Source organism: Rhinopithecus roxellana, chromosome 10 (genome assembly GCF_007565055.1).
Source record: "Rhinopithecus roxellana isolate Shanxi Qingling chromosome 10, ASM756505v1, whole genome shotgun sequence".
NCBI lineage: Eukaryota > Metazoa > Chordata > Mammalia > Primates > Cercopithecidae > Rhinopithecus > Rhinopithecus roxellana.
In genome coordinates, this window is record NC_044558.1 from 83,787,274 (window position 1) to 83,813,788 (window position 26,515).

The following is a 26,515-nucleotide window of genomic DNA, read 5'->3' on the forward strand; positions in this document are numbered from 1 at the left end:
GGCCCAGGCTGGAGTGCAGTGGCGCGATCTCGGCTCACTGCAAGCTCCGCCTCCCGGGTTCCCGCCATTCTCCTGCCTCAGCCTCTCAAGCAGCTGGGACTACAAGCGCTCGCCGCCATGCCCGGCTAATTTTTTGCATTTTTAGTAGAGACGGGGTTTCACCGTGTTAGCCAGGATGGTCTCGATCTCCTGACCTTGTGATCCGCCCGTCTCGGCCTCCCACAGTGCTGGGATTACAGGCGTGAGCCACCGCGCCCGGCGTGTTTTTCATTTTCTAACTGATCTGTTGTCATCTGTTCCCCTGCTCCGTGGGAGCAGATACTTTTGTCTGTTTGGTCCCCTGTTGTATTGCTACCACTCAAAATAATAGCAGGGACACAATAGAGGCTTAATATTGAGTCAATGCTCAAAGACTGTGGTTAATGGTAGAATAAACAAAACAAAACACAGTCGTCCCTCAATACACATAGGGAATTTGTTCCAGCACTCCCTGGTATACCAAAATCTGCACATACTCAAAGCTTGTAGTCCGTCTTGCAGAACCCATGTATATGCAGGCGGTCGCCCTCCATATAGGTGGGTTTAGCATCCCACCGGTCTTTCCTGTCCATGTTTGGTTGAAAACTGCATGTCAGTGGGCCCTAGCCATGTGTTCAATGTACATAAGGGGCAGCTGTAATCCTTTCCTGAGGGACTTATTAAAGGTAGGTGCTAGGCCAGGTGCGGTGGCTCAAGCCTGCAATCCCAGCATTTTGGGAGGCTGAGGCGGGCCGATCACAAGGTCAGGAGATCGAGATCATCCTGGCCAACACTGTGAAACCCCGTCTCTACTAAAAATACAAAAAATTAGCCGGGCGTGGTGGCGGGCACCTGTAGTCCCAGCTACTCGGGAGGCTGAGGCAGGAGAATGGCATGAACCTGGGAAGCGGAGCTTGCAGTGAGCTGAGATTGCGCCACTGCATTCCAGCCTGGGCAACAGAGCAAGACTCCATCTCAAAAAAAAAGGTAGTTGGTAACCACATGCAGCTATGTAAGCCAAAATAAATTGAACACTATTACAAATTTAGTTCCACTGTGCCACTGGCCATGTTTCAAGAGTGTGGTAGCAACATTGTGTCTGACGGCTACAGTGCTGGACAGCACAGCTGGAGAATGCCGCCGTCACTGTGTAAAGTTCTACTGGCCATGCAGTTAGAGCCTCTCCTATGCTCTGTGCAGCTTCATCACAATGCTGGAGGGGGCAACGCCCGCAGCCCTCACCTGGCCCAACACCCCAGGGCCTCCCCCACCCACCTGTCACTAACGTAACCATGGACACCCATCCTCCTTTTGGGGAGCATCTCATGGGAATGATGGTCCAAGGACCAAGCCACCAGGGAAACGCTGGCAGTGAAGACTGAAAAATAGCAGTGGTTCCCCTTTGGGTTGATCTACTCAGTGCCAGGCTCCGTGCTGGCACCCAACACCTCATGTCGCTCAAGGGAGGCACAATTGACTGATCTCATTTTACAGGGGAAACTGAGGCTGGGGACGGTCAGCGATCTACCCAAGGAAGCCTGGGCTAATTCTGACTGTGAGGACTTCCTGCCTCCCTCCCACCACCCTCCCAAAGGGTTGCAGGTGTTACCTGGAGCTCGCTCAGGGGACAATGGGGGTCGGGCCTCCACCTCCCTGGCAGGGGGCTCTGGAGACAGCAACATGGCCCCTTCCTGGCTCAGGCCTGGCTCCTCGGGGGCCTCCCTGGAGTCCACTGGCTCTTCAACACCCACAGGCAAGGGGGGCTCCTCCAGCGTGGGGGGCCGCTTCTCAGGGCCCGCAGCCTCAGTCTTGATGTCCACCTCCTCTTCCATGCCCAACGAGTCCACTGCTGGTGCCCCCGGGGCCAGAGAAGCTTCCGCCCCGTCCTGCTCAAAGTCCTCGGGGCCTGCAGAAGCCATGCTTTCCTCTGCCACCATCGCCTCCTCCTCCTCTTCTTCTTCCTCCTCTTCCCTGATCGCTACCTCCTCTTCATCCTCTGAGGATGAGGGTGAGGACTCGGAGCTTGACTCAAACTCAGAAGACTCGGAACTCTCACTGGATGACGTGGCTTCAGCCTTGGAGGTTACAATGCTCACTGTCTCCTCTGGATGGGGGACACAGAGGAGGGGCTGCTGAGACCCACTGTGCCCCTGCCCCACCCAGACCCCTCACCAATGGCCTCAAACTGGCGGCACCCAGGTTGAACATGACCCTCAGATATGTGTGTGGGGAGTGTGTTTACTAGTAGTTTTTTGTTTTTGTTTTTTTTTTTGAGACGGAGTTTTACTCTTATTGCCCAGGCTAGAGTGCAGTGGCACGATCTCAGCTCACTGCAACCTCCACTTCCTGTCTTCAAGTGATTCTCCTGCCTCAGCCTCCCAAGTAGCTGGGATTACAGGCATGTGCCCACCATGCCCGGCTAATTTTGTAGTTTTAGTAGAGATGGGGTTTCACCATGTTGACCAGGCTGGTCTCAAACTCCTGACCACAGGTGATCCACCAGCCTAGGCCTCCCAAAGTGCTGGGATTACAGGTGTAAGCCACTGCACCCGGCCAACTGCTCGTTTTAAAGTGATAATTCCAGCAGCATTTAGTACATCTGGTTCCTAAGTATTTTCATCAGCTGAAAAGGGAGTCACGCAGGCTGAGCAAGTCCCCCGAACGCCAGGCTCTCTAGCACTAAGGACCACAGACCTGCTTTCTGTCTCTATGGACATGCCATTCTGTTCAGGACACTCCCTGAAGATGGAATCGTACGCCACCCCACGTGTGTGTTTTAACAAGGTAATGTCTCAAAAGCACAACATTTTGGCTCAAAAGTATTTCTGACAATCGCTCAGGCTCTGCCCTGGGGAAAGAGGGACCCCACGAGGGCCAGACAGCTGAGGCCTCCCTGCTCACCTTCATCCGAGTCCCCTTCGTCCTTCTCACTCGCCTCTGACAGGGCTGTGTCTTCGTCATCGTTCTCAGACTCGTCCCGGTCATCACTGTCGTCATCGTCATCATCCTAGGGGAGAGGGAAGGGTGGGGACAGGTGAGCAGAACGGCCTGGCCCTCGTCACCTGGACCAGCCCCCTGAGGCTTCCTGGCCTGTTAGGTACCTTATCTGATGTGGATGAGGTTGAGGAGGAGGAGAGCTGGCTCCTGGGGCCTTCCTCCTCCTCCTCCTCCTCCTCTACCTCCTCCTCCTCCTCCGTGCTCTCCTGTTCCTCCTCCTTGTCGGAGGCCGAGGACGAGGGTGAGGTGGTTGAGGACCCCGAGGACGATGACGCCGATGAGGAGGAGGACGCCGACAAGGACTCCTTCTCGTCCTCCTCCCCGCCACTGTCCAGCTCCAGAGGCCGCGCCGGCCGCCGCCGCACACCCACGCCCTTGGGGTCCCGCTTGGCGAGCTCACAGGGGGTGTCTGCCATGTCCCGGTCTCGCTCTCGCTCGGACTCTGCAGGGAGGGAGGGAGTCAGAGCTGGGCTGGGGGGATGCAGAAGAAGGGGACCCCAACACCCAGAGCACCAACCTTCATCTTCCTCATCCACAGAGGTCGAGGGCCGCAGCCGCTTCTGGTCACCAGATGAGGTGGTGTCTGGTGGCTCCTTCCTCTTGACCTTGAAGGAGGGCAGGCGAATGGCCCCACGCAGCCCAATGCCCAGGCCCAGGCCCTCGTAGCCCAGGCCCTCACCCTTGCCCCATGACTCCAACAGGCATGAGGCGATGCGGTCCTTAGGCTTCGGCCTGTCCTCGTCCTTGTGCTCGCCCGACTTCACCGGGGTCAGCGAGGCCTGGGGTGGAGATAGGAGGGGCCCGTTACCGCTTCTGGCACCACCAAACCTTGCAGGGAGCCCTACCAGGGCTACCTTCCGCTTGGCAGTAACAGCCACCACAGGTAACTGCGTCCTCATTCCCTACACGCCTGGCCATACTATGCCGTTACCCAGGAGGCTCCAGAGCACCGCTCTACCTCACAGATCCTCAATGTCCTCCCCTGCAAAATAGGACTACTGCAGCTGCCTTCCTTACAACAGTGGCCTTTGTACTTTGCAGACAATCCAAAAACGACACCATAGAGACACATCTGTGCCACAGCTGCACCACCACCTTCACAAAGTAAGATTTACACTATCCCACTCTGTCTTCTCTTCCCATGCATTAAAAACAGGACCTGCTGGCTTTATGTCACTGCTCCCTAAGGGGTTGCCCCTGCGGTTCTGAAATGCTCTGCCTTCAAAGGGATGCTGTGAGAATTAACAAAACGAGCCACATGAAGAGCTTTGCAAGGTGCAGGGCACATGAGGTCTGGTGGCTCTTTTTATTCAAATTGTGAATGGAATTAGCTGTTACTGTAGGGTCAGTATAAATTGGTTGAACCATAAAGAGCTGTGTATCCGTGATTTCGGATGGTTCATTCTAATTTTACTACCCAGTTATACGATGACAAACAGGCTCTGACATGGGGTCGCTTACCTATGTGGCAAAGAGCAAGCATTTCCCAAAGCAGGCTCCAGGGGCACTCAAACTCATAACCATGGTCACCCCTTGGGTGAGCAGGGGGGAATGGTGTGGAGGATAGTGATTAAGGGGAGTTTAAAGTACTCAAGAAAAAGTTATCTCTTATGGAGAATGGAAGTCATTTTAGATTATTTGTAAAATTACAAATAGGCAAATAATATGTTAAAAAGAAAAAAAGAGGCCAGGTGTGGTGGCTCACACCTGTAATCCCAGCACTTTGGTAGGCTGAAGCACGTGGATAACTTGAGGTCAGGAGTTCGAGACCAGCCTGGCCAACATGGTGAAAGCCCATCTTTACTAAAAATACAAAAATTAGCCAGACATGGTGGTGGGTGCCTATAGTCCCAGTTACTCAGGACACTGAGGCAGGAGAATCACTTGAACCCAGGAGGTGGAGGCTGCAGAGGGCTGAGATCACGCCATTGCACTCCAGCCAGGGTGACACAGTGAGACTCCGTTTCCAAAAAGAAAAAGAAAATAGTAAGTAGGCCAGGAGCAGTGGCTGACACATATAATCCCAGCCCAAAAGGCAGAGGATCACTTGAGCCTAGGAGTTCAAAACCAGCCTGGGCAACATGGTGAAAGTCTGTCTCTACAGAAAAACACAAAAATTAGCTGGGTGCACATGCCTGTAGTCCCAGCTACTTGAGGCTGAGGTGGGAGGATCCCTTGAGCACAGGGACGTTGAGGGTGCAGTGAGCTATGATTGTACCACTACACTCCGGCCTGGATGACACAGCAAGACCGTCTCAAAAAAAAAAAAAAAAAAGGAAAAAAGTCATCCAAGCCAAGGCAGGGCTCCGTGTAAAAGGCGGCATGAGGGGAGGTGAGAGGAGTCAAGTTCAAAGGGCGTCGCAGCTGTGAGCTGTCTGCGACGGTGGGGACAGCCTGCACCAGGTGTCCTGTGTGCGGCCACTAGGCACCTGTGGCTCCTGAGCACTTGAAATGTGGCGGGGACAAAAGAGGAGTTTTTAATTTTACTCTATTTTAATTCATTAATTTAAATTAATTTACACATTTATTTTTAGAGATGGGCTCTTGCTATACTGCCTAGGCTGGTCTTGAACTCCTAGGCTCAAGCAATCCTCCCACCTCAGCCTCCCAAAGTGCTGGGATTAAAGGTGTAAGCCGGCCGGGCGCGGTGGCTCAAGCCTGTAATCCCAGCACTTTGGGAGGCCGAGACGGGCGGATCACGAGGTCAGGAGATCGAGACCATCCTGGCTAACATGGTGAAACCCCGTCTCTACTAAAAATACAAAAAACTAGCCGGGCGAGTTGGCGGGCGCCTGTAGTCCCAGCTACTCGGGAGGCTGAGGCAGGAGAATGGCGTGAACCCGGGAGGCGGAGCTTGCCGTGAGCTGAGATCCGGCCACTGCACTCCAGCCTGGGCGACAGAGCGAGACTCCGTCTCAAAAAAAAAAAAAAAAAAAAAAAAAAAAAAAAAAAAAAAAGGTGTAAGCCACCATACCTGGCCATTAATTTAAATTCAAAGAGCCACATGCATCTAGCGGCTGCTAAAGTGGAGCAGTTTGCGGAACTTTGAAAGCAGCCACATGAACTGCAGCTCCCATACTGGGGTCCATGGCAGTGTTTCCAGTTAACAGCCTCAGGGAAACAGGAGGTGCCCGGCTGGGGTTCTGCCCCCATCCGCACCCACCCACCCACCTTGGCCATCCGCTCCTTCTTGTCCCACCACTCGTCGAAGGCCCGAAAAGCCACCACTTCCACCATCTTGCGATTCAGGTCACGCTTCATGATGGCCTTGAGCTCTTTGAGGACCACCAGCAGGACGCCATCCACCGTGGCTTTGTGCGGGTCCTCCTGGCGCGGCACGTAGCCTGGTGGAGGCACTGATGGGTCAAACTTGGGCAGTGGTGGCCAGTGCTGCCCACGGCCTGGGCCGGAGTTGCTCAGGGAGAAGGGGCCCCGGTAGGGCGGCAGGTTGACGAACTGGAGCCCAGCTGAGGCAGCAGCGGCTGCAGCGGCCATGAAGGGCGGGTAGGGGCAGGCACCCTGGCCCGTCATCAGCCGACTGAGCACCTGCGTTTGCATCTGGAAGGACATGGGCATGCCACCCCACTGGCCACCCAGCACGTGGCTCATGTCCACCTGCATCACAGGGAACAGGCCCGGCGGAAAGGGGGGCAGTGGTGGCAGGATGGGAGGGGGCGGGACTCCAGGTGGCGCTGGCAGGGGTGGTGGGGGCACTGTCACAGCAGGGTGGGCTGGAGGGGGTGGGGGTGGGGGTGGGGGCAGCGGTGGGGGCATGGGGAAGCCAGGCTGCGGTGGGGGTGGTGGTGGGGGTGGGGGGAGCGGGGGGAAGCCGGGTGGCGGGGGCAGTGGCAGGGTTGGGGCCAGCACAGAAGGGGCTGCCACAGCTGCCGCTCCTGGGGTCACCACCATGGGCTTGGGGCAATCGGCGCTGGTGATGGGGGCCGAGGGCATCTCGTCATCCGAGATCTCCATGTCCTCGCCTGAGGACTGCTGGCCCTGCAGAGAGAGCAGGGAGAGACAGTAAGGTGAGTCTGGAAGGCCAAGTGGCTCTCGGAGTCCCCTCTTCAAGACTAGCAATCAGCGGCACTCCCAGCTGTGTGACTCAGTGCAAGCCATTCAGTCTCTCCAAAGCCTCAGATTCTTCATTTGCAAAATGGGCATCACAGTCCCTGCTGCGTGGAGTTACCACTAGAATTCATTCATTCATTCCAATTCAACAAACATTTGCTCAGTACCTGTGTGCCAGGCACTGGTCTAGGTGCTGGGGACACAGAAGTGAAGAGGCAGACAAACATCTTACTCTCACGGAGCAGAGCCAGCAGGAAGAGGCAAAGGATGATGAGGGTGAAGATGGGAAATGTGAGGGAGAGAAAGAAGGCAGGGAGAGGGGTGGGGCACAGAGGATGAGACTGTTGCAATTTCGGAGATTCTGTTGCAACTTGTATGCAGAAATAGTTGCCACTTCCACAGCACCTCTTATGTGCCAGGGCCTTTCTAAACACTCCACACTTATTAACTCAGCTAAACCTCAGAACAGCCCTATTTTCAACTCTATTTTTGCCCTACGAGGAAACTGGGGCACAGAGAATTTAAGTAACCTGCCCAAGGCCACACAGCCAAGAAGAGATGGAGCCGGGATTTGAACCAGGAAGTGGTTCCGCGGCCTGTGCTCTCGGTGAGCCTGCTGTCCTTACTCTACAGCAGACGGCCAGGCAGAAAAGGTGACATTGGAGCAGGGGATTTAGCAGCACTAAGGCCCATAAACAGGAAGTATGTTGTTATTTATTTTTCCTTGATTACTCCTTTCACCTAGTCTCGTGACTGCACGCTCAGTATGGGCCCGCGTGGGGCTAAGCGCTGCAGACGGCTGTTTCATTTCTTACCCCAAAGATAACCTCACAGGGCAGGGGGATGGGGGGCTCTGCTCTGGCCCCTTTTGACAGTTAATAAACACACTCAGAGCCTCAGCCGTGGCCCCACGGCACAGCCAGTCAGAAGAAGGGCTGGAGCCCAGGACCTGCCCAGTGCGGGGCTGCAGCTGGGATCCAGGGAGGTGGTGACTCAGGGTGAATGTGGGAGGTGTCAAGGATGGGTGTGGGGCTTTAGGGAGCTGAGTGGACAGGCCTGGAATTGGGGTGGGGGGACCTTTGAAGGCTGAAGAGGAGTGGGGGTGGAGGTGAAATCTGTACATGTTGCAGGATCAGAGGTCAGACTACAGGTGAGGAAGGCCTCAGAGGGAAACTGCAGGTGCGGGAGTAGGAGGAGGGGGACTACCAAAACTAAGGCAGCAGAAAGAAGCTCTAGACTTTACTAGGTCCCCTCTGTGTGCACACACACACACACATACGCACGGGCACATTCTGCTTCTCAGGATCCCCATGCACATCAAGAAGAGACAGACGGGCTCGGGTGGATCCTCAAAGAGCACTCTCCAGATCAGTCCTGGACAGCGCCGAGCACAGCGCGCCGCGGCACGCAGAGGGTTAACCAAGGCGGCCGCCGCCGCCGCCGCCGCCGCCAGCCAATCACAGGGAGGCGGATCCTGCGCTCCAGCCCTGGCCGGCCCTGCCCCTCCCTCCGCCCAGCAGTCCTGGGGTGAGAAGCGGCAGGAATTTGCTGAGCACCGGGAGCCCAGCAGGCCTGGCGATCCCTGGAGCATCCTGTGCGGCACCTCACTTAAGCTGAGGCCCTGTGCTGCAGGGATTCTCAGAGGCCCATTTGGCAGATGACGAAACTGAGACTCAGAAAGGCAAAGTGCCTTCCCCAGGGTCACATAACCAGTAGGTGGCTTAGCGGGACTCAAGGACTTGAGCCTGAACTTTTAACGACCAGCCACTGTTTAGTAGAAAAGCTCCCCCTGCACCCCCGGCTGGCCCCGCCTGCACCGCTCCCCCACCTCAACCTCAGCCTAGGCTGGGACAGGGTCCAGCTCCCTGCACTGCGCTCAGCCGCAGGAAACCTAGGCACTAGTCCCCGGTGCCACCAGGGGGCGCCCGCAGGCCGGCCCGAAGCTTCCCAGGACTCGGCGGCTCCCTGCGCTGGCGGCCGGGCAGTCCCAGACCCCCGCTCCCGGGGCCTCTGCCTGCCTTTCGCTCCAGCCACTCCGGGCCTCTGAGCCCTGGACCGTGGTCAGCATGGTAAACACTCTTCACCCCAGGCAGCCTGGACGGAGCGGAGGAGGAGGGTGCTAGGACCGGCGGCCCCCCTACAGCTGCACACCTGTCAACGCCCCCTGCCAAGGCCTGCTGCCTGGACCCCTTGATGCCAGAAACCACTTCCCCAGAACTGCCTGGAGGCCCCCTGGAGCCCCAGCCACCTGCGGCACCCTCCCAGGCAAGCCAGGTTCCTCTCGTTCCTCCCTGAGGCAGCCAGACCCGCCTAATCAAAGGGCCCAAGAAGGGGGCAGTCCTCCTCCCCTCCGCCCACAGGGACACAGAGCTCTGTCTAAGCCCCTGGCTGCCCATGCCCACCGGGGCTGCGGCTCCAAAGCAGGTGACTGGACCGAGAAGGAGAAGTGGAGCAAGGAGGATGACCCAGCACCCTCCCAAGGGAACCTGGCACGTGGCACCCTCACCCCAACCCAATCCCTGGACGGGACTACCTGAGGCTGGCGATTTAGGCAATGAGACCCCAAGACCTGAGGAGAGGGTGGGGGATGGTCAACTTCGCCTGTTTCTCGCAAAATGGCGCCCCACCCCCACCCCAAGTTAGCTCTTAACTCCATTCCTGGAGCCAGTGGGAGAAGGAGGGAAACTTCAGCACCCTCCCTGTCTGCCATAGTTTCTCCCTCCTCAGAGGGCACCAGACTCTAGGAGACAGTGCTGCGGGGCTTCACCCCACTCAGGTCACCACAGTACTCTGGCCAATTTCTCTCCTCCCCTCTGCCTGCCAAGACTCCCTGATTGTTCCCAAGTCACGCAACAGACAAGGGGACCAAGAGCCATCCCCACAGCGCATACTCTCTGAAACCTCAGCAAACTCCTACCAAAGAGGCTCAGGCCAGAATGTATCCCTAGGAGAAGTTGACTTCTTACCTAACAAGGAGAGCATCAGAACTAGGCCATGCTTTCCTTCTCTCCATGGCTGCTAGGGAGCTCACTGCCAAACCAATTGCTCAATCACAGCCCTTGGTGTTTTTTGCATCCCCTTTTTATTCTCTAAGTTCCACCTGTTATATTGGCTTTCCTAGCCCCATTGCTTCTGCATCTTAGCTAGTCATACTAAATGCTTGAGGGGGGAAAGGGACATACAAGATAGACAAAACCAGTCCCAGACAGATGGACAGACACGGTGGTACCTCATCCATCTTCTCTGAGGTCGGGGTTCTGTCTCCAACCAGGTCCAAGGCCACCTCAGCTGTCTGGCCCAGAAGCCCAGCAGGGTCCGGGGGGCCTGGCTCGGGTGGAGGCCGAGGCCCAAGGCCCAAGTCGAGCTCCTCATCCTCATCGGAGTCTGGCAGGGGTGTTGGGCTGATGTCCTCCAGGCCGGTGCTGGAGGGGCGTGAGGAGGGGGGCGTGGGGCCTCGGAAGCCTGGCTGGGAGTTGGTGCCAAAGGGGGCCAGTGGGGAGAGCTGGGAGGAGGAGGAGGAGATGGGGCTGCCCTCCATCTGCAGTTCGGTGTCCGAGTCTGGCTCCCGCAGGAAGAGCAGCTTGGTGCGCTGCTCCTTCAGGAGCATCTCGATGCGCGAGTCCAGGCTGTCGTGGGGCTTCTCTGGCCCTGCAGGGGACGACTCCAGCGTGGGCGTGCCAGGGCTGTCACAGGGCTCAGGACTCCAGCCGAAGGTGGGCCGGCCCCCCAGCTCCATGCTGTTGGTGTCGGGGGGCGGAGGGCCGGGTGGTGTGCCTGGCTTCTCCTTGGCCAGAGGCTCAGCAGGTGGCAGGGGTGGGGGCGCCGGTGCCCTCCGGAACTCCCCGCTGTCACGGGCCCCAAAGGTGGCTGTGGCTGTGGGCTCTTCTGGGGGTGGAGGGAAGTGGGCCACTGGGGTCTGATATGGAGAGAAAGCAGACTTGAATCCAGGAGCAGAGGTTGCCTGGGCGGGTGGTGGAGTGTGGGCAAATGTGGCCGAATCCTGTGGTTGGGCCTTGAAGGGGGGGCCACTGCTGCCCCCAGTGCCGCTGACTGCTCCGAATGGGAGGTCTGAGGAACCCCGGAAGGCGGCTGTGGCCCCAGCCACCGCAGTGACCGCGGGAGAATTGTGGACATAATGATGTTCATGGCGGCGGTTGTAGGCGTCGGTGAACTTGCTCTCATGGCGCCGGGCCTTGAAGGTCACTGCGGGGTCCTGGCTGAAGAGGTATGAGGGTGTGGGCTGGCGGCTGGAGTAGCTAGAGTCCTGTGAGAAAGGGGTGCCCAGGCGTGGTGTGAGCGGGGTGCCCTGTCCATAGGAGTTGGGTGTGTCCAGGCGGCAGCTGGAGTAAGCTGTGTCCTGGGAGAAGGGTGTCCCACCGCTATTGGGGGTGACAGAGGAGGAGCCGGAGCCACAGCCTGCAGACAGGCCTCCATCCTTGAGGCGCTTCAGGGCATCTGACAGCTAAGGAGAGACAGAGATGTGAGACTACTGGGGGAAAACGTGCAATGGAACAGGGCTGTTTTCCCTTCTCATTCTGGCTGCTGGGGAGCTCAGAGCCAAACTGCTCTAGAACTGCAGCATAAGGAATGGAAGAAGGGGAGATTGAGAAGGAGTGTCATGATGGTACTAACTTTTTCTCTAATCTTAGGGGTAGCCAAATATGTTCAGGGAACCTTGAGGGTTTTTCCTAATCCCAGAGGACATAGAGAAAAGAGAAGACCATAACATCTTGGTTTAGGCTGGGATTTTCTTTTTGCCTCAGGCTGTCAGAAATCAAAGACTTTCCAGGCAGGATTATGACCAAGAACTACAATCTTGTACACGAGAGGATGGCCAAGGGCTTTGTCGTCCTAGCCACCCAGTGTTTTAGGATTTAAAGTGATAAACAGAGGCCAGGCATGGTGGCTCATGCCTGTAATCCCAGCACTTTGGGAGGCTGAGGCGGGTGGATCACTTGAGGTCAGGAGTTCAAGACCAGCCTGGGTCAACATGGTGAAACCCCATCTCTATTAACCAAAAATACAAAAATTAGACAGGTGTGGTGGTGGGTGCCTGTAATCCCAGCTACTCAAGAGGCTGAGGCAAGAGAATCACTTGAGCCCAGGGGGCGAAGGTTGCAGTGAGCCAAGATCGTGCCACTGCACTCCAGCCTGGGGACAGAGCGAGACTCCATCTCAAAAAAGTAAATAAAATAAAAATAAAGTGATAAACAGGCCAGTGGCAGCTAGTCAGACTGATGCGAGAGAGGAGCTGACATGAGACTCGCCCCATGCGAGAATCGTCCCTGTGTCCTGGGAGGCAGTGGTCTGGAAGGAGTCGGTCTTGCTCTGGAAGGCAGGGCATGAACTCTGGTTTCTGGGTTTAGGGGTAGTGACATGCCCAGGACACCAGACACTAAGGACCCACTAAGAAACAGCAATGTTTGGCATCAACGTGGAAAAGCGGGCCCGGGCAGGTTCTGGGTCTGTGGGAATCACAGCCTGTGCTGGGGAGGGGAGAAGCCACAGGAAACAGAACCAATCCCTCAGAGCCCCACTGCAGGAGAGCTTGGGAAAATGGGGCTCTAGGCCCTGCTCCCAATTGTGGGGGGCGTGGCCGGGTTTCACACCCTCTTAGGCCTTGGTCTCCAAAGCTGGAGACAGTGAGGTGGGGGTAGGCTGGGGGTCCTATCAGAGAGTTGGTGAGGCTTTCCAGAGGAGGGGGGCACATCGAAGAGCTGGCGATGGGGCAGACTGACGGCCATAAACCCACCTGCAGGGTCTCATTCACGATTGGAGAGACAGCGTCCAGCTCGCCCACTGGGAGAGTCTGGGGGGTGTATCGGCCAGTGACCAACAGTTCATAGAACCGCATTCGGGTTTCCCCTGTGGATGAGTAGGAAAGGGGGGACTCAGTGAGGTTCCAGGATGGAACAGCCCCCACAGGGATTCCAACCTGTGTGGCACCCCAGTGGGTCCCTTGTGCCCCAGACCCCAGTCCTAGGGAGGCTGTGTGGCCGAATTCCCACCCCTCTGCATCTCACTCAGGGTTCCCACTTCTTTAAGAAAGCTGCTGAGCTGCACCATTTTTCTGATCCTGAGATCCAGAAGCTACTGTCTCCTGGGGCTGAGACTCCCCCAAACCCAAACCCAGAACTGCCACCCGCGACACCAAGTCCCTCCAACCCCTGCATTACCTGGGCCATGGTGCCCAAAGAGCCACATCTTCCCCTTTCTGCTCAATACCCAGGGGTTTGCAGTGAGAGGAGGGGAAGCCCAGTTTGTTAAATATCTGGGGCCAGGTGGGCAGCAGAGTTTGTAACACACTCTAGTAGCACATTACCGTGAACTACACAGGCCCTGACCAGGCTGAGGGCCCCAGGGTGGCCTGGGGACTACCTTGGGCTTGAACCCTCCACCCCTCAGCAGAAGGAGGCTTTTACAGACCAGGGCCCGGGGGTTATCGATATTTATAGAGCCTCAGAGGCAGCTGCTTACATATGCAAAAAAGACATGTTCCTGGAGCTACACTTTACTGGTCTCTTTCTTGAAATACAAACTTAGCTGGCAGTCTCTGAGGGCTTTTGTGTTTTTGTTTGTTTGTTTGTTTTGCAGAAATGAAATTTTGTTGAGACCTGGCTGCTCCTTAAAATGTGGGCACGTGATAGGGAAGGGGGTGCCACATTCAATTTATCAGGAAGAAACCATGCTGCAAACACCCAAGGTCCTCACTGCCCCCCAACCCCCAGAGACTGAGAAGCTAGGGAAAGAGGCGGGAGGGACTGTGGACTGGACAGAAAAAGAGGGCTGTGCCCTGAGAGGAGAAACAGAACCAGGCACAGGCTGGGCAAGTGTGCGTGGAATAATCACCACCACCCCCGGCACCGGCTCACAGCTCGGTCAATACATTTTAATCATTAAACGCAAAAAAAGAAAAGTTCTGATTTTCCTGCCTTGGGTTTGGTGTGTCCCAGTTGCCCCTGAACCCCATGCTCACAAAATTCCTGGAAGCTGCACTTTTGTCCTCCCAGGCAGGGTTTCCCAGGGGACCCGGGTGGGTTAGGGACCAAATGGCATCTCCCCACTTAGCTGGTTGGCCCTCAAAGCACTCAGCACCTTCTTTTATTGATGGGAGCTGCCCTAAAGAGGCCTCAGGCACACTTCGGGGAATGCCCTCGAGTCCTACAAGCCCCTTGGTCCTGCAGGGGCCTCCAAAGACCCACAGGGTGGAAGGTATGGCCTCCCTAGCCAGCTCCAGAGAGCACCCAGCTGATTCCAGAGCAGGGGAGGTGCTGCGGTCTCTTTAAGAGAGAGGAGGGAAGACACAGTGTCAACCCTTGAGCACCCAGAGCCGCCCACCCGGCTCTTCCCGGCTCTGCTGTTCCCTGGCGGCTCTATCGGGAACCTTATCAATGAAACAACACTCCCGGCCCCAGATTGGCTGCCACTTCCAGGGGGGAAGGGGCGGCAAGGGAGCGGGGGACACCCTGGATCCTTAGCGGACTCTCTTTTTAGTTTCCACACCTTCTTTTGATGTATTTAAAGGCATCCTAGTGGCACTCTCAGTCCCCCACAAGTAAACAAACTCTGCCTCTTCCCCTAACACAGGCAACGCTGGGGACTGTCTAAACCCAGGCCACCAGGGCTCAGAGAGGGGGCCTGCGGGGGTGTCAGCGGTGGGGAAGCCTCTGGGTGGTCCCTAGGGGTGCGGTGGCCAAGGACCGGCACAGTTGGTAAATTACAGACTGTCTCCTAGCAACAGACAACACATTTAGCTCCACACGACTCTACCCTCAGGAGGGGGCTAAGAAAATAAATAAGGTTGTGGGGCGTGGGGGGGGGGAATTCCAAGGAAGAGTGGGGGTGGTCCTCCCCACGCTGCAGGAGGGGCGGGGAGGGAAAGGGTCGGGCTGACAGGTCTCCCCGCGCTCCTCCCCTGCCGGGCTCACCTTTGGTGTCCAGCTCCACGTGGATAATGTTGCCCATGACGGAAGTGCTATGCAAGTGCTGAACGGCATCCTTGGCTCCCCGGACCGTGGCAAAGACCACCTTGGCGATGCCCAGGTGCTTCTTGGTCTTGGGGTTGTACAAAATCTCCACCTCCTCCACCTCCCCATACTTCTTGCACATGTCCCTCAGGAAGTTTTCGCGGATGTTATCATTCAGCTTGGCAAATGTCACCTGCTTCGGAGGCACCGGGCCCACGTAGAACTCATCGATCTGGCAGGGACCGAGGGAGAAGAGAGTTTGGAGAACGTTTAAACCTAAGAGAAAACACAACATTCCCCCCCGCCCCCCGCAACTCGCCCGCCCGTTGAAAACAATAAAGGGTAAAAAAAAAAAAAAACTTAAAAAAAAAAAAAATTTTGGGGGGGGGCGGAAAATGCACGCGGGCGGGCCCGGGAAGCGGAGGATTAAATCGTTTGGAACGTGGAAGTCCTCTGGGTTCGGAAGGAAAGGGGAAAAAGAAACAGTTTCTCTTTCCCCACCCCCCATTCTGGCCTCCTCTTCCTGCTGCCGGGTCAGGGGCGACCCCTCGGGCTTAGGAAGTTGTCTTTTAGGGGGCTGGCGAGAGGGGAGAGTCTCAGGGCCAAGCCCCCGGGCGGACTGGAGCCCCCCGCGGGGCGTGCAGGACACTGTATCTACGCCGTGATTACAGTTTCACCCAGTGTTATTTTGTTTACAGTAGCTGAGAGGGGACACCCTCTCGCCAGCGCTCTACCCCTCCCCGCCAAAACTTCCCTGGCCCCGGACGGCGGGAACTGGGAATCCGGCTGGGCTCGGTCAGGACTGGCGTTATTTTCGAACTCGGGGAGGTGGGGGAGGGACGGCGGGGCAGTGGGGAGGGGTCCTACTTTGAATTTGGGCACCGACAGCTCCAGCTCCTTGTTTTTGGTCCAGATTCCGACGACCCGGGGATCTTCGACAATTTCCACCGGGCGGTTGCTGGACATCTGTGGGGAGAAATTGGGGGGCCGGGATGGGAGGGCTGGTCGCCCTCCCCAGGGGCAGACCCCTTTCTCCAGGCACTTGTCAAACTCCAGGGCTGGGGCCCCGTCTGACAGTTGGCCGGGGGGTCGGGCGGGGGGTCCCCGGCCGCTAGGCGCGTCTCCCCCGGACGCGGCGGGGGGCACGGCTGGGGGGGGCACGCCGGCTACTCACCGCCAGGCTGAAATGCTGCCCATCGTAGCGGTACAGTTTATGATGCCCCTTTTTCAGAGCCGGGTCAATCATCAACTTGTAACTTCTCCAATGGTGGTTCCTCCTCTCGCCCGAAGGGCCGGGCTGCGGCGGGGGCTGCTGGTGGTGGTGGTGGGGGGGGTGACTGTTCTCCATGCCGTTAACCCAACCTGAAAACCAGCAAGTTGTTGTCGTCTCCGCCGCGGCGGCGGCGGCCGCTTCTACACACACGCGAAAGAATCCAATCGGCCGGCCCCCACCCCCTCCCACCTTGCCAGCGCGCCCCGAAAGGAGCTGTCTCGCTAGCTCCCCCCAAAACAAGAATGGAGCGAGAGAATAACCCTTCCGGGAGAATTACGCGCCCGCCCGCTCGGCCACCGTCTCGGGGCGGCAGCGAGGGTCTCCCGAGGGTCCCCGGGGCGGGCTGGCGGGGCCCGGGGCGCCCGGAGGACGCGGGCTCCGGCCCATGGTGCCCGCCCGGCCGCCCGGCGTGGCGCTCGCCCGCTCGCTCGGCCCGGCTGTGGCGCGGGGCTCGCGGCAGGGCCTGGCGGCGGCAGCGCCGCCGCCCGCCTGGGCCAGAGGCCGGGGCCGGGGGCTCGGGCCGCCCGGCTGCCGGCCGCGGCCTCTCCCTCCCCGAGCCGCGCTTACATCCCCGCCGGGCGCCGGCCTCCCTGCGCCGCCAGCCAGTACATGGTGTCCCCCGCGGGAGCCGAGGCCGGGGCGGCCAGACCGGGGGCCGGGAAGGGGGGGCGGCGCCGCCGCGGCTGCCGGGCCCGGAGCTGCTGCCGCCGCCGCTGCTGCTGCTGCTGCCCGGGAGGCGGCTGGCGGCGGAGGCTCGGCTCCCAGTAGCCGCACATCCCACAATACACCGCTAAGGAGCCCGACCCGAGCGCTCACCCTCCTCCTCTTCCTCCTCCTCCTCCTCTTCCTCCTCCCCTCTCCTTCCTCGCCGCTTCCCCAGGCACTCTCCCGGCGGCGGCAGCTGCGCCGCCAAAGCCCCGGGCCCCAGCGGCCCCCCACCCCTCACTCGCGCGCTCCCACACTGCCTCCCCCTCCCCGGGGGAAGGCCTTTTAATTTATTTATTCTTCTGGGACTGGGGTGGGGGTCTTGGCTGGCGGGGGAGGGGGTCTCCCCGGGCTCTACCTCCCGCGGCCGGGACTACCCTCCGAGCCGCGGCCGCCGCGGCGTGCGTCCCGGGCCTGCAAAACTGTTTCCAAACTGCCTGGGCAGGAGGCGAGCGCGCGGGGCCCGGGGAGAGGGCTAGGGTCTAGGGGGCCGAGGGTGTGTGTGGACGCTGGGAACCGCGCGGGGAGGCCGGCGTCGACTCAGAGGAGTTGCAATCGAGGTATCTGCGCTCCAGCTTCCTCCTCCGGCCCGCGACCCCCTCCCCGGAGCTGAGCTGGGGAGGGGAGACCAGGGTTCACCACGTTAGCATTCGCATTCCTGGGAGGATGTAGCCCTCGCCTGGACCTGGGCGATAGAAGCCTTCTTCTGTTTTTATTTTTGGAAGGGATCGCCCTGTAATTGTCCTGAACACATGCTTCCCCCCCTTCCTCCAGCCACCCGCGGAGGAGAGAGTCCCCCTTTTTTGCATTTATCTTTTCCTTCCCCTTTCTTTATTAAAGGTCCGGGAGTGGCGGCGGCCAATCAGCGCGCGGCTTCCATTTTGTGAGTTCAACTCCGAGGCTCCCGGGCTTCGCGAGGACGCGTTTGCAGCCCCCTCTGCCGCTCCTCTCTGGCGGCCGAGGCGCAGGAGCCGCCTCGCCGGGGCTCGGAGCTGGTGTAGCTCATATTGGGGCTCTTTTCGGGGTTTGTAATTTGGCCGTGGGTAGATAATTGGCTGGAGCAGGGCGGCAGGGCGCGGCAGCCAATCAGCGCGCGGCTTCTATAGGGCTTGAGTTATTAGACGCTGATCTCAAAACATCCTTCATCAGACACGAAGGAGAGGCCAACAGATGAGGGAAGCCATTTTTCTGCAATGGAATTAAATGGCCAAGTGGGTTTTTCCTTTGTTGCAAATGGGGAATGTTTTTCCTTTGACTCTACCATCCAGTTCAGGACGTCTCAGTGTGTTTAACATTTGTCAACAGGCCCAAGGACTCACAGTTGGAAGACTGGAGAAGACTTTTTAAAAAGATCTGGATTTTTCCTTATGACTTGGAATCCATCTTTGTCTTGTATAACTAGGTCATAGCACACCATTCATGTCAGCAGTTAACAGTTTTGAATTCCAAAAAAACCTAAGTAAATGACATATTTTTTTTTCCTTTTTGTTCTTTGGGTGGGTGGGGGGAGTTTGGAGCTGTCTTAATCTGTATTCTCTTGACTGAACAATAAATTTTTAAATATATCTAGTTTCCTCTATTAAACACTTAAACCTGGCCATCTTATTAACTCCTTCTCTCTTTTTAACAAGGTAATGTTTTAAATGTATATAGCTTTAGGACTAGCGAAATGGCAGCAACAAAAAATTGTAAGCAGTTGTTACTCTTAGTTTTTAAAAAACCTTTTACATTGTAAGTACCCAATCCATTCTGTCCTGACGCAGTACAGTTTTTATGTTAATGTTGCTGAGATGTCCTTAATTTTCCGAACCTTCATCTGCATGTATGTCTTTGTCTCTCTTGTCTAATATAAGCCAGTTAAGATGCTTTGAGACGATCTTGCTTTTATAAAGCTAAGGTTCTAGCTTTATGCTTTTGAAAATGCTTACAGCACTAAATGCTAGTCAGCTTTCTTCCCCGTAGCTTGTACACTTTCTTTGAAAATCGATCTATTTGAAGAAAAACAGCCCTGTTTTTCTGTCTTTGGGGTTGGGGGTTGGGGGGAGCTGGTGGGTGAGGGAAAGGAAGACCTTCTCTTTGTGTCGAGAGACTAAAGCCGTCACAGGAAACTAGATTAAAACTGGAAAACAAGTCCTAGCTGGTTCCAGCAAACACCAACGTTAAGTGGGGGGTATTTTCTATGGTGGTTGGGCGGCTGGTGTGTCTTTTGCCTTTTGTTTGATTTGACTGTGTATTTTCGCCTTTTGTCTCTTAATGACGATCACACCATTGCTATATCCAGAGCAGTAAACAGTCCTCAGCGAAGCCGCCTTTTTGCCTACCCAACCCTGGAAAGTTTGCAGAAGTGGAAGGAGCAGAACGTGAGGGTGTAACTTACAAAAAGGTAACAAGAACAAAGACACCACCATAACTCCCAAATTTCCCAACTAAATCAAAAAATATGTATGTTTTTACAATAACGTCTCCAAAACCACCGCCCAGCTTGATCTTCTAGACTCCATGGCACCGGGCTGAGCGGGTAAGTAAGAGAAATAAAAGTGCCTTTTGCCCCTTCGAGGAAACCCTTTTGCAGGCCAAGCAAGGGCTGCGAGTGTTTGGGAGCTGAGGGGAGAAGGATTCTGGAGCATTGTATTTGGCAGCCGGAGCGGGCAGTGGGCGGGGGGGTTGGGACACAGAGGGCTCTTCGGACCCCTGTGCCTCTTCTGCCCCAAGGGCGAGAAGAGGGGCTCCGCAGCGACCCTCGGGGGTTCATGGAGCCGCCTGCCTTCGCCCCCCTCGCTCTTCCCAGGTCTGAGCCTGGATGGGGAGAAGAAATTGAAGTGCTTTGGAGACGGGGGGGCTTAAAAGACGAGGGAGCCTCATCGCCCAGCCTTTGGCCCTCTTTCTCTTTCGATCGTGAGGATTCCGCACCCCGAAGCCGGCTTCTCGGGGCTCCGGGGTGCGCCTGCGCTGGCAACGCGAAGGAGGACAAAAGGCCGGCGTCCATGTTGGCACCATGACGCAGCATCTCCGCCCGCAGCCCGGCGCTCCTGTCTTCCTGGCCGCGCTCGCTCCTCCTCCCAAACACCAGTTTTCTTTACAGGCTTCGAGCCCGTCGCGGCTGGGCTGGGCTGGGCTGGACTGGACTGGCGGGCGGGCCCGGCCGGGCAGGGCTGTGGTGCTAATGGCGGCGGCTCTCCCTCCTTCCTCCTTTCCTCCGTCCCCCCGGTCGTGGGGAGCCCGGAGCAGGAGGCGGGCCCGCGGCCAGGTCGGGCCCCGAGAGCCCGCGGAGCGCAGCGGTGGCGACCCGGTCTCGGGAGCCGTTTAGGGGGCCGTGGGCCTCGGGGGCGTCGCGCGCCGCGTCTCCCGCGCTCGCCTCAGCCGGGCGCGGCGGCCTGACGGGCGCCATTTCGCGCGCTGCCCGTGGCTGGGGCGGTGGCGGCCGCCGCGCGCCAGGCGGGAGAAGCGGCCGGGGGAGGGGGGCTGGGCGACCCGGAGGCCCACGCGGGCACCAGGAGGCCTCGCCCCGGGCCGCTTCCTCCTTTTCTCTTTGTCCCGCGCGGGCGGCCGCGGCCGAGGGCCACAGGGTTGGCGGGGCCTCGAGGCCGCCCCGGGTCCCACCGGCTCCTCCGGAAGCCGCGGCCCGTCCTGGCCCTGACCCCAGGCTGCCTCCCGCTGCCCACCCGACTCTGGGCGCCTGGGTCCGACCTCCCAGTCGCCCTTTGAGATCCGAAACGGCGCGGGACGAGGGGTCGCCCCCTTTGTCCCCACTCAGGTTGTGAGGCCCTCGGGGTGGCCAGAGACGCCCCTTTGGGTCGCCCAGGGCGCAGCCCTCCTGCCCAGGTCTCCAGGCAGGAGGTGGGGGAAGCCTGGGAAAACGGAGGGGGGCCCTCCGGATCCCCCGAGGCGCGGGGCTCCGGGCTTAGCCTCAGATCTCCGGCCCTTCCCGGGGAGAGTGCGGGCGGGGCGGGCCTTTGGAAATGCAGATGAGCCGCCGTCCGGGCTGAACCTTCTGACTCAGCCGCCCCCGGCCGCCCGCGCCGCTGGGGGTGGGGCGACGTCTTGGTGGCTCCCTTTCAGCCCCAGAGCCCCCGTCCACTGTGCCTTCGGCCAGTCACATCTCTCTCCCCCCACGCCCTGATCCGCCCTCCACCTTCCTCCCCTCCAGGTTCTGGGCCAGAGAAGGGGCGACAGCCGGGCAACCCCCGAATGGATAATTTTTCCTTCTGTCGACGGCAGGGGCAGGCCTAGTTTGACCCTGACAGTCCTCCCATTAAGGTAGGTGTGAGTCCTTGCCCAGACCGTGAGGGAGATTTGGGGGACTCTGGCCTGCAGCCTAGGGAGGGCGGAACCCCAAACCCGCCGGGCTGGTTCTGCGGCCCCGCCCCCGCAGCTGCGAGCGCTTAGGGCCGCCTGCTGGGCCGCCAGGGCCATCCATCCCCGCCTGTCAGCTTCTGTTGTCAGGCATTTGGGGCGTGCAATTCTCTACCGAATTTAGCAGCATCCGAGAGGCTCCACTTGCAAGTATTTCCCAGTTGTGTGTTTTTCGGCGGGGGGAGGGCCCTGGGTGCCTCCCACTTCTAAAAGACACAGGTCACTGCCAGAAAGCCCGACTGTGCTGTGGCTTCCCCTCCAGCCGTCCCCGTGGGGAATGTGGGGTGACAGTGTGAGCCATCCTCGGATGTCTGGCTGCTAGGGAGGCAAAGAACAGAGACCCGGGGTCCCAGCCAGCTTTCTTTATGAAAGGGCCTTCCTTGACGCTTCTCCATCTTCCTGAGATTCTTGTTTTCTTCTCCAGTCCCCAAATGGGCAGGCCTGTATATAAGCCTTGTTTTTAGAACCAGACAAAGCTGGATTTGAAACCTGGCGAGCCATTGAACAGCTATGGCCTTGCGTAAGCGGCATAGCCTCCAAGCCTGTTTCTCCATCTCCAAAAACAAGGCTAGATCAGTGATTTTTAGTCTGGAGCCGCCTTCAGAATCACACCCGAAGGGGGAACTCATTGAAAATGGACCACGGGGCCTGGTGCCCGAGTGTCTGATTCAGTGGGTGGGTCCTGAGGACTGGTATTTCTAACAAGTTCCAGGTGAGGCTGATGCTGTGGTCAGAACACGTTTTGAGACCCCAGCCCCCAGCCTGGTAACACCTGGGGTTTTGACGCAGAAGTGCCAAGTGCCACGCTTGGCACATAGTAATTGATTTCATTTTAACACTAGCTGACTTCACGTACTGAATAGTTTCCCATCTCAGTGTTTGAGAAGCTCCACAGCTGGAGAATCTGGCGGCCCTTGGTCTCAGACCCCCCATGTGATCTCTGCTTTGTGATTGCGTTGATGAACCATTTGTGTCCAGGTGCTCCAGATCACACCACTCCCCTATTTGGGAGGTGTGCCCCACTCCCGCTGTGAGGGCTACACTGAGCTCTGGGGACCTGTGGGGATAAACAGGGAGACCTTGCTAAAGGTATCTTGGTGCTAAGGGAGATAGTTCGCCGTGGGCTAGGATCTCGATAGTGCTGGTGACCTTGGGTGAGTGTCCCCCTTTAAAGTGATAAGGATGCCTGCTGGAAAGGGTGGGTGGGAAAGATTAAGTGCCTTAAGGAGGCCCTCCTCCCAAACTGTTAGTTGGCCTTCCTTGTGATCGTGGTTATTGCTGGGAGTGGCTGCAGGGGGTGGGCGCTGGGCTGCCTCAGAGCTCCCCCCTCCACCAGTCCACCTGCGGAAGCACGTGTCCCTGCCTCAGGGCAAAGGGGAATCTAGCGCTCCCGCTCCCTGGGAAGGCAGCCAACGCGGTTCTCCTCTGGAGTGGTTAAGTCCAGCTGGAGGTAGAGGCCTTTCCCCAGCCGCACAGGCTGTTCCATGGTGGGGTCAAGATTTGGGTCACACACCCATGATCCGGGGAGAAGTGACTCGCCCAAGGTCACAAGGCCACCACCAGTAGAGCCAGGATGGTGTTCCAGGTGGCTTGACTTGGCAGCCAGCGCCTGTGCCCATGGCACCCCTCACCCCAGCTGTCTGGGTTATTTTGGGCTTCTTCCCGTGCCAGCTGTCTGCTGGCATCCGTGCCCAGGACTGTGTGGTTGGAAGTAACCGGCGTGGTGCTGTTGGCTCCTCCTGTGAGGGCCAGGGCTGGGTCTTCAATCCCGGGTGAGCTGTCCTGGGTCCAGCTCCTTTGCTGGGAGGGAAGGGTGTTCCTGCCCAGACTCCCCTCTGCCCAAGTACAGCAAGAGAGCAAAAGCACCTGATAAAAATTGAGGTTCACATTGTTAATGTCCCAAAAGCCTCTTCTTCTGTACTCCCTGAAACCTGTTTTTTTTTTTTTTTTTTTTTTTTGAGACGGGGTCTCGCTCTGTCACCCAAGCTGGAGTGCACTGGCCAGATCTCAGCTCACTGCAAGCTCCGCCTCCCGGGTTCACGCCATTCTTCTGCCTCAGCCTCCCGAGTAGCTGGGACTACAGGCACCGCCACCTCGCCCGGCTAGTTTTTTGTATTTTTTAGTAGAGACGTGGTTTCACAGTGTTAGCCAGGATGGTCTCGATCTCCTGACCTTGTGATCCGCCCGCCTTGGCCTCCCAAAGTGCTGGGATTACAGGCTTGAGCCACCGCGCCCGGCCAAAACCTGTTTTAAATTTGGCTCTGCAGAGTCTTCGCTGCTCTCTGGGTGGGGGTCTTTACTCCCCACCTGCTTTGGATAATTAAGTAATTGATGTACGTCTCCCCAGCTGCACCCTGGAGGGCTCCAGCCAGTTTCTTCCCTGCCTGGATCCAATCAGGGAGCTGTTGGGTGCTCAGCTGTGGTCTGGATGTGGTTCTCAGCGCGGTGTCGGGACCCACCTGGCTGGACTGTACCCCTCTCCCTGTACCCTCTCTCTGTGCTTTGGTCCCTTTTCTTTGTCCCCCCACCATCACCTCCTGAGGCAGGGAGGGTGGGGCAGTTTGTCCTCTTGCTGCTGTTCCTTTTGGTCCCTCGAGGGCGCCCCGCCCACCGGTCACCCAGCGAACGTGGGGCGGGGTTGCTCCTGGCGCCCGGCCCTGAGGCCTGCAGAGAGAGGGCCACGCCAGCGGAAGGGCCGGCCAGGAGGTGGCAGGACTTGCCTTACTACTGAGTCGCTGGCGTCCCCGCCTCTTCCGGCTCCTCGTCCCGGAACCCTAGTGCGGAGCATGACCTTTCGGACCCTTTGGGTGGAGACACAGCCTCTGCCTAGGCTGTGCAGTGAGGGGTGAGGCGGCCCCACCATCTCAAGTTGCCTGGCCCAGTGCGTCTCTAGCTGGCATGTGACCTCCAGCAAACTCCTGCACCTGAGCGCTGGGAGGAGCAGGTCCGGCAATAGGCAATAATTTTTTCTGTTTTTTTTTTGAGATAGAGTTTCGCTCTTGTTGACTAGGCAGTAGTGCATCTCGGCTTACCGCAGCCTCCGCCTCCAGGGTTCAAGCGATTCTCAGCCTCAGCCTCCGAGTAGCTGGGATTACAGGCATGCGCCACAATGCCCGGCTAATTTTGTATTTTTAGTAGAGACAGGGTTTGTCCATGTTGGTCAGGCTGGTCTCGAAATGACCTCAGGTGATCCGCCCGCCTCGGCCTCCCGAAGTGCTGGATTCCAGGCGTGAGCCGCTGCGCCCGGCAGACAATAATGTTCTGAGCTGTTGCTGAGTCTGGCTTTTGTGAGGGGAACTTTTAGCACTCAAGGAGTGGCCTTGCCCCTGGCCCGTCCCCGAGTGCTCATGGGCAGCCAAGGCCTGGGGACTGCTCGGGCTTGGTAGATGTACTTGCCAGGCCAGCTCCCATCCCTGGGACCTCAGGGAGTAGCTTCATCCCTGAAGGCTCAGTGTCTCCTGCCTCATGTGGGTGGCCCTTCTGCAGGGTTCTCAGGCACCCAGGGAAGTGGGTGCCACAGTGTTGCCTCCAGCCTCACTGGAGCTGGCTGGGCTTTGCTCTGACAACACAGCAGTGGCTGGGCCCCTGCAGCTCTCCGGGGCTCGGTTTCCCTGTTGACTGCACTATGGCGTAGGCCCCGGTGTGGACACCGATGAGCTGACCCCCCGACCACTCGGCCGCTCCCCCAGGCTTCAGTGACCCAAGAACCCTTGTGTGAAGAAGCAGCTTAAGGAATCTTTCTTGCCTTCTCAAACTCTCCAGGAATTCCTAGTGACTGGAAGGGGAGTGACACGGGTCCTCAACCTCTGGCAGGTAAGGGAGCTGCCTCCTGGGTGGGCGTGCCCAGTTCCTCAGCGGGCCCAGCGCGGCCCAGCCTCCTAGGAAGCTCCGAAGCAGCTGGCTTAGCTCCGAGGTATTTTTAGCTACAGATTCAGCCCCCTCCATCACCACAACAGTCAAGTCCAAATCAAATGCGCTCCAGGCAGGTGGGACTGGGGTTCTGCCAGCCTCCTGGCCAGCAGGGGTGGGTGGGCAGACTGGGGCCAGTATCAGCTGTTCTGCCTGGGCCCAGGCCGGGCTGGGAAGGCACACTTGTTCTCATTTCCCGCCTCCACTTTCGTGCCAGCTTGTGCTGTCATAAGCAGAGATTCACAGCCCCATTTCTTGGATGGAAAAAGTGGACACTGAGGTCTGAGGCTTTTGAGGACAATCAGGAGCCCCACTGTGGGCTCGAGTGATGCACTCACCAGCTTCTGGTCCTCTTCCTCCACCTGGAGTGTGTTGGCTACCTCCTGGGTCCTAGGGAACCTCCGCCCCAGCCCTGCCTCCTCAGCCAGTCACAGCTCCTCCCTGGTCACCCTGGGGAGCTCAGCGCCCGGCTGGTGGCTGTGCTCCTCTCCTTCTGTCCTCCAGTCCCATGGAGCCTGGCAGGCAATTCCTCCATGATCTGAACCCCATTACCTTGATAGCCCTGCCTGGCCTCCCGTCTCATGGCCCAGCCACCCCAGAGCCTGAAGAGTTTTTCTAGCTGCTGTGCATTTGTCAGGCCGGGTTACCCACCCTGCTTTTCCTGCCTGCCCTCCAGTGCTGCCAAGCCCAGTGTGCCAGCCAGCGCTCAGCCTTCTGTAAAGGGTTCCCCTCTTCCAGCCTCCATTGCACCACTTTCCCCCAAGACTGACCTCCTGGAAAGCTGGAGCATAACTGCCTCTCAATAAACGTGTTGCGAAAAAGGAGTGGATGAGTTGCTGTGCATTTGTCTAGGGGGTGCTTGACCCAGGAGACTCCCTTTTGCCCAGTGCCCGGAGAGGGCGTCCACTGAGAACCTGGGGTGCCTTCTGGCCTCCCCTTCCCAGCTCTGCCGTGGTCTTGGGATTCTATGGGCGGTCGCTGCTGCCCTCTGGTGGTCAGACCGTGCCTTCCTTGCAGCGGTTGAGAACCTTGACCATGGAACTGCCAGGTTGGCCGTTTTCCTCCACGAAGTGAGGTTTACATGAGCCTTGCCGAGTCTTGAAAACTGGGAGTCTTTGGGGTGGGATCGCCAGCAAAAAGATCTTGAGTACTGCCAGCCCCTATCTGAGGAAACTACGGAAGGTCACTTGCCCCCAACTATGCTGCTGTTGAGGTTTTGTTAGAA

At 58.1% G+C, this 26,515-nt stretch overlaps 1 protein-coding gene and 1 pseudogene across 2 annotated transcripts in view; one reads left to right on the top strand and one right to left on the bottom strand.

Moving 5' to 3' along the window:
• Positions 1 to 17,024, bottom strand: part of SETD1B (SET domain containing 1B, histone lysine methyltransferase) — a 30,614-nt gene extending 13,590 nt beyond the window's left edge. The window contains exons 1-11 of the mRNA XM_030938873.1: positions 16,891 to 17,024; positions 16,225 to 16,412; positions 15,918 to 16,016; positions 15,012 to 15,282; positions 12,836 to 12,948; positions 10,313 to 11,545; positions 6,187 to 7,011; positions 3,533 to 3,794; positions 3,120 to 3,457; positions 2,920 to 3,025; positions 1,628 to 2,122 (exon numbers count right to left, since the gene is read on the bottom strand). Of these exons, the coding sequence (XP_030794733.1) occupies positions 1,628 to 2,122; positions 2,920 to 3,025; positions 3,120 to 3,457; positions 3,533 to 3,794; positions 6,187 to 7,011; positions 10,313 to 11,545; positions 12,836 to 12,948; positions 15,012 to 15,282; positions 15,918 to 16,016; positions 16,225 to 16,398 (3,916 nt within the window). The 5' untranslated portion in view covers positions 16,399 to 16,412; positions 16,891 to 17,024. The remainder of the gene's footprint in view (positions 1 to 1,627; positions 2,123 to 2,919; positions 3,026 to 3,119; positions 3,458 to 3,532; positions 3,795 to 6,186; positions 7,012 to 10,312; positions 11,546 to 12,835; positions 12,949 to 15,011; positions 15,283 to 15,917; positions 16,017 to 16,224; positions 16,413 to 16,890) is intronic.
• A 6,491-nt stretch (positions 17,025 to 23,515) lies between these two features.
• Positions 23,516 to 26,105, top strand: LOC104666285 (annotated as a pseudogene). The gene has a single exon (XR_748533.2). The product of XR_748533.2 is annotated as an uncharacterized LOC104666285 (transcript).
• The last annotated feature ends 410 nt before the right edge of the window (positions 26,106 to 26,515 follow it).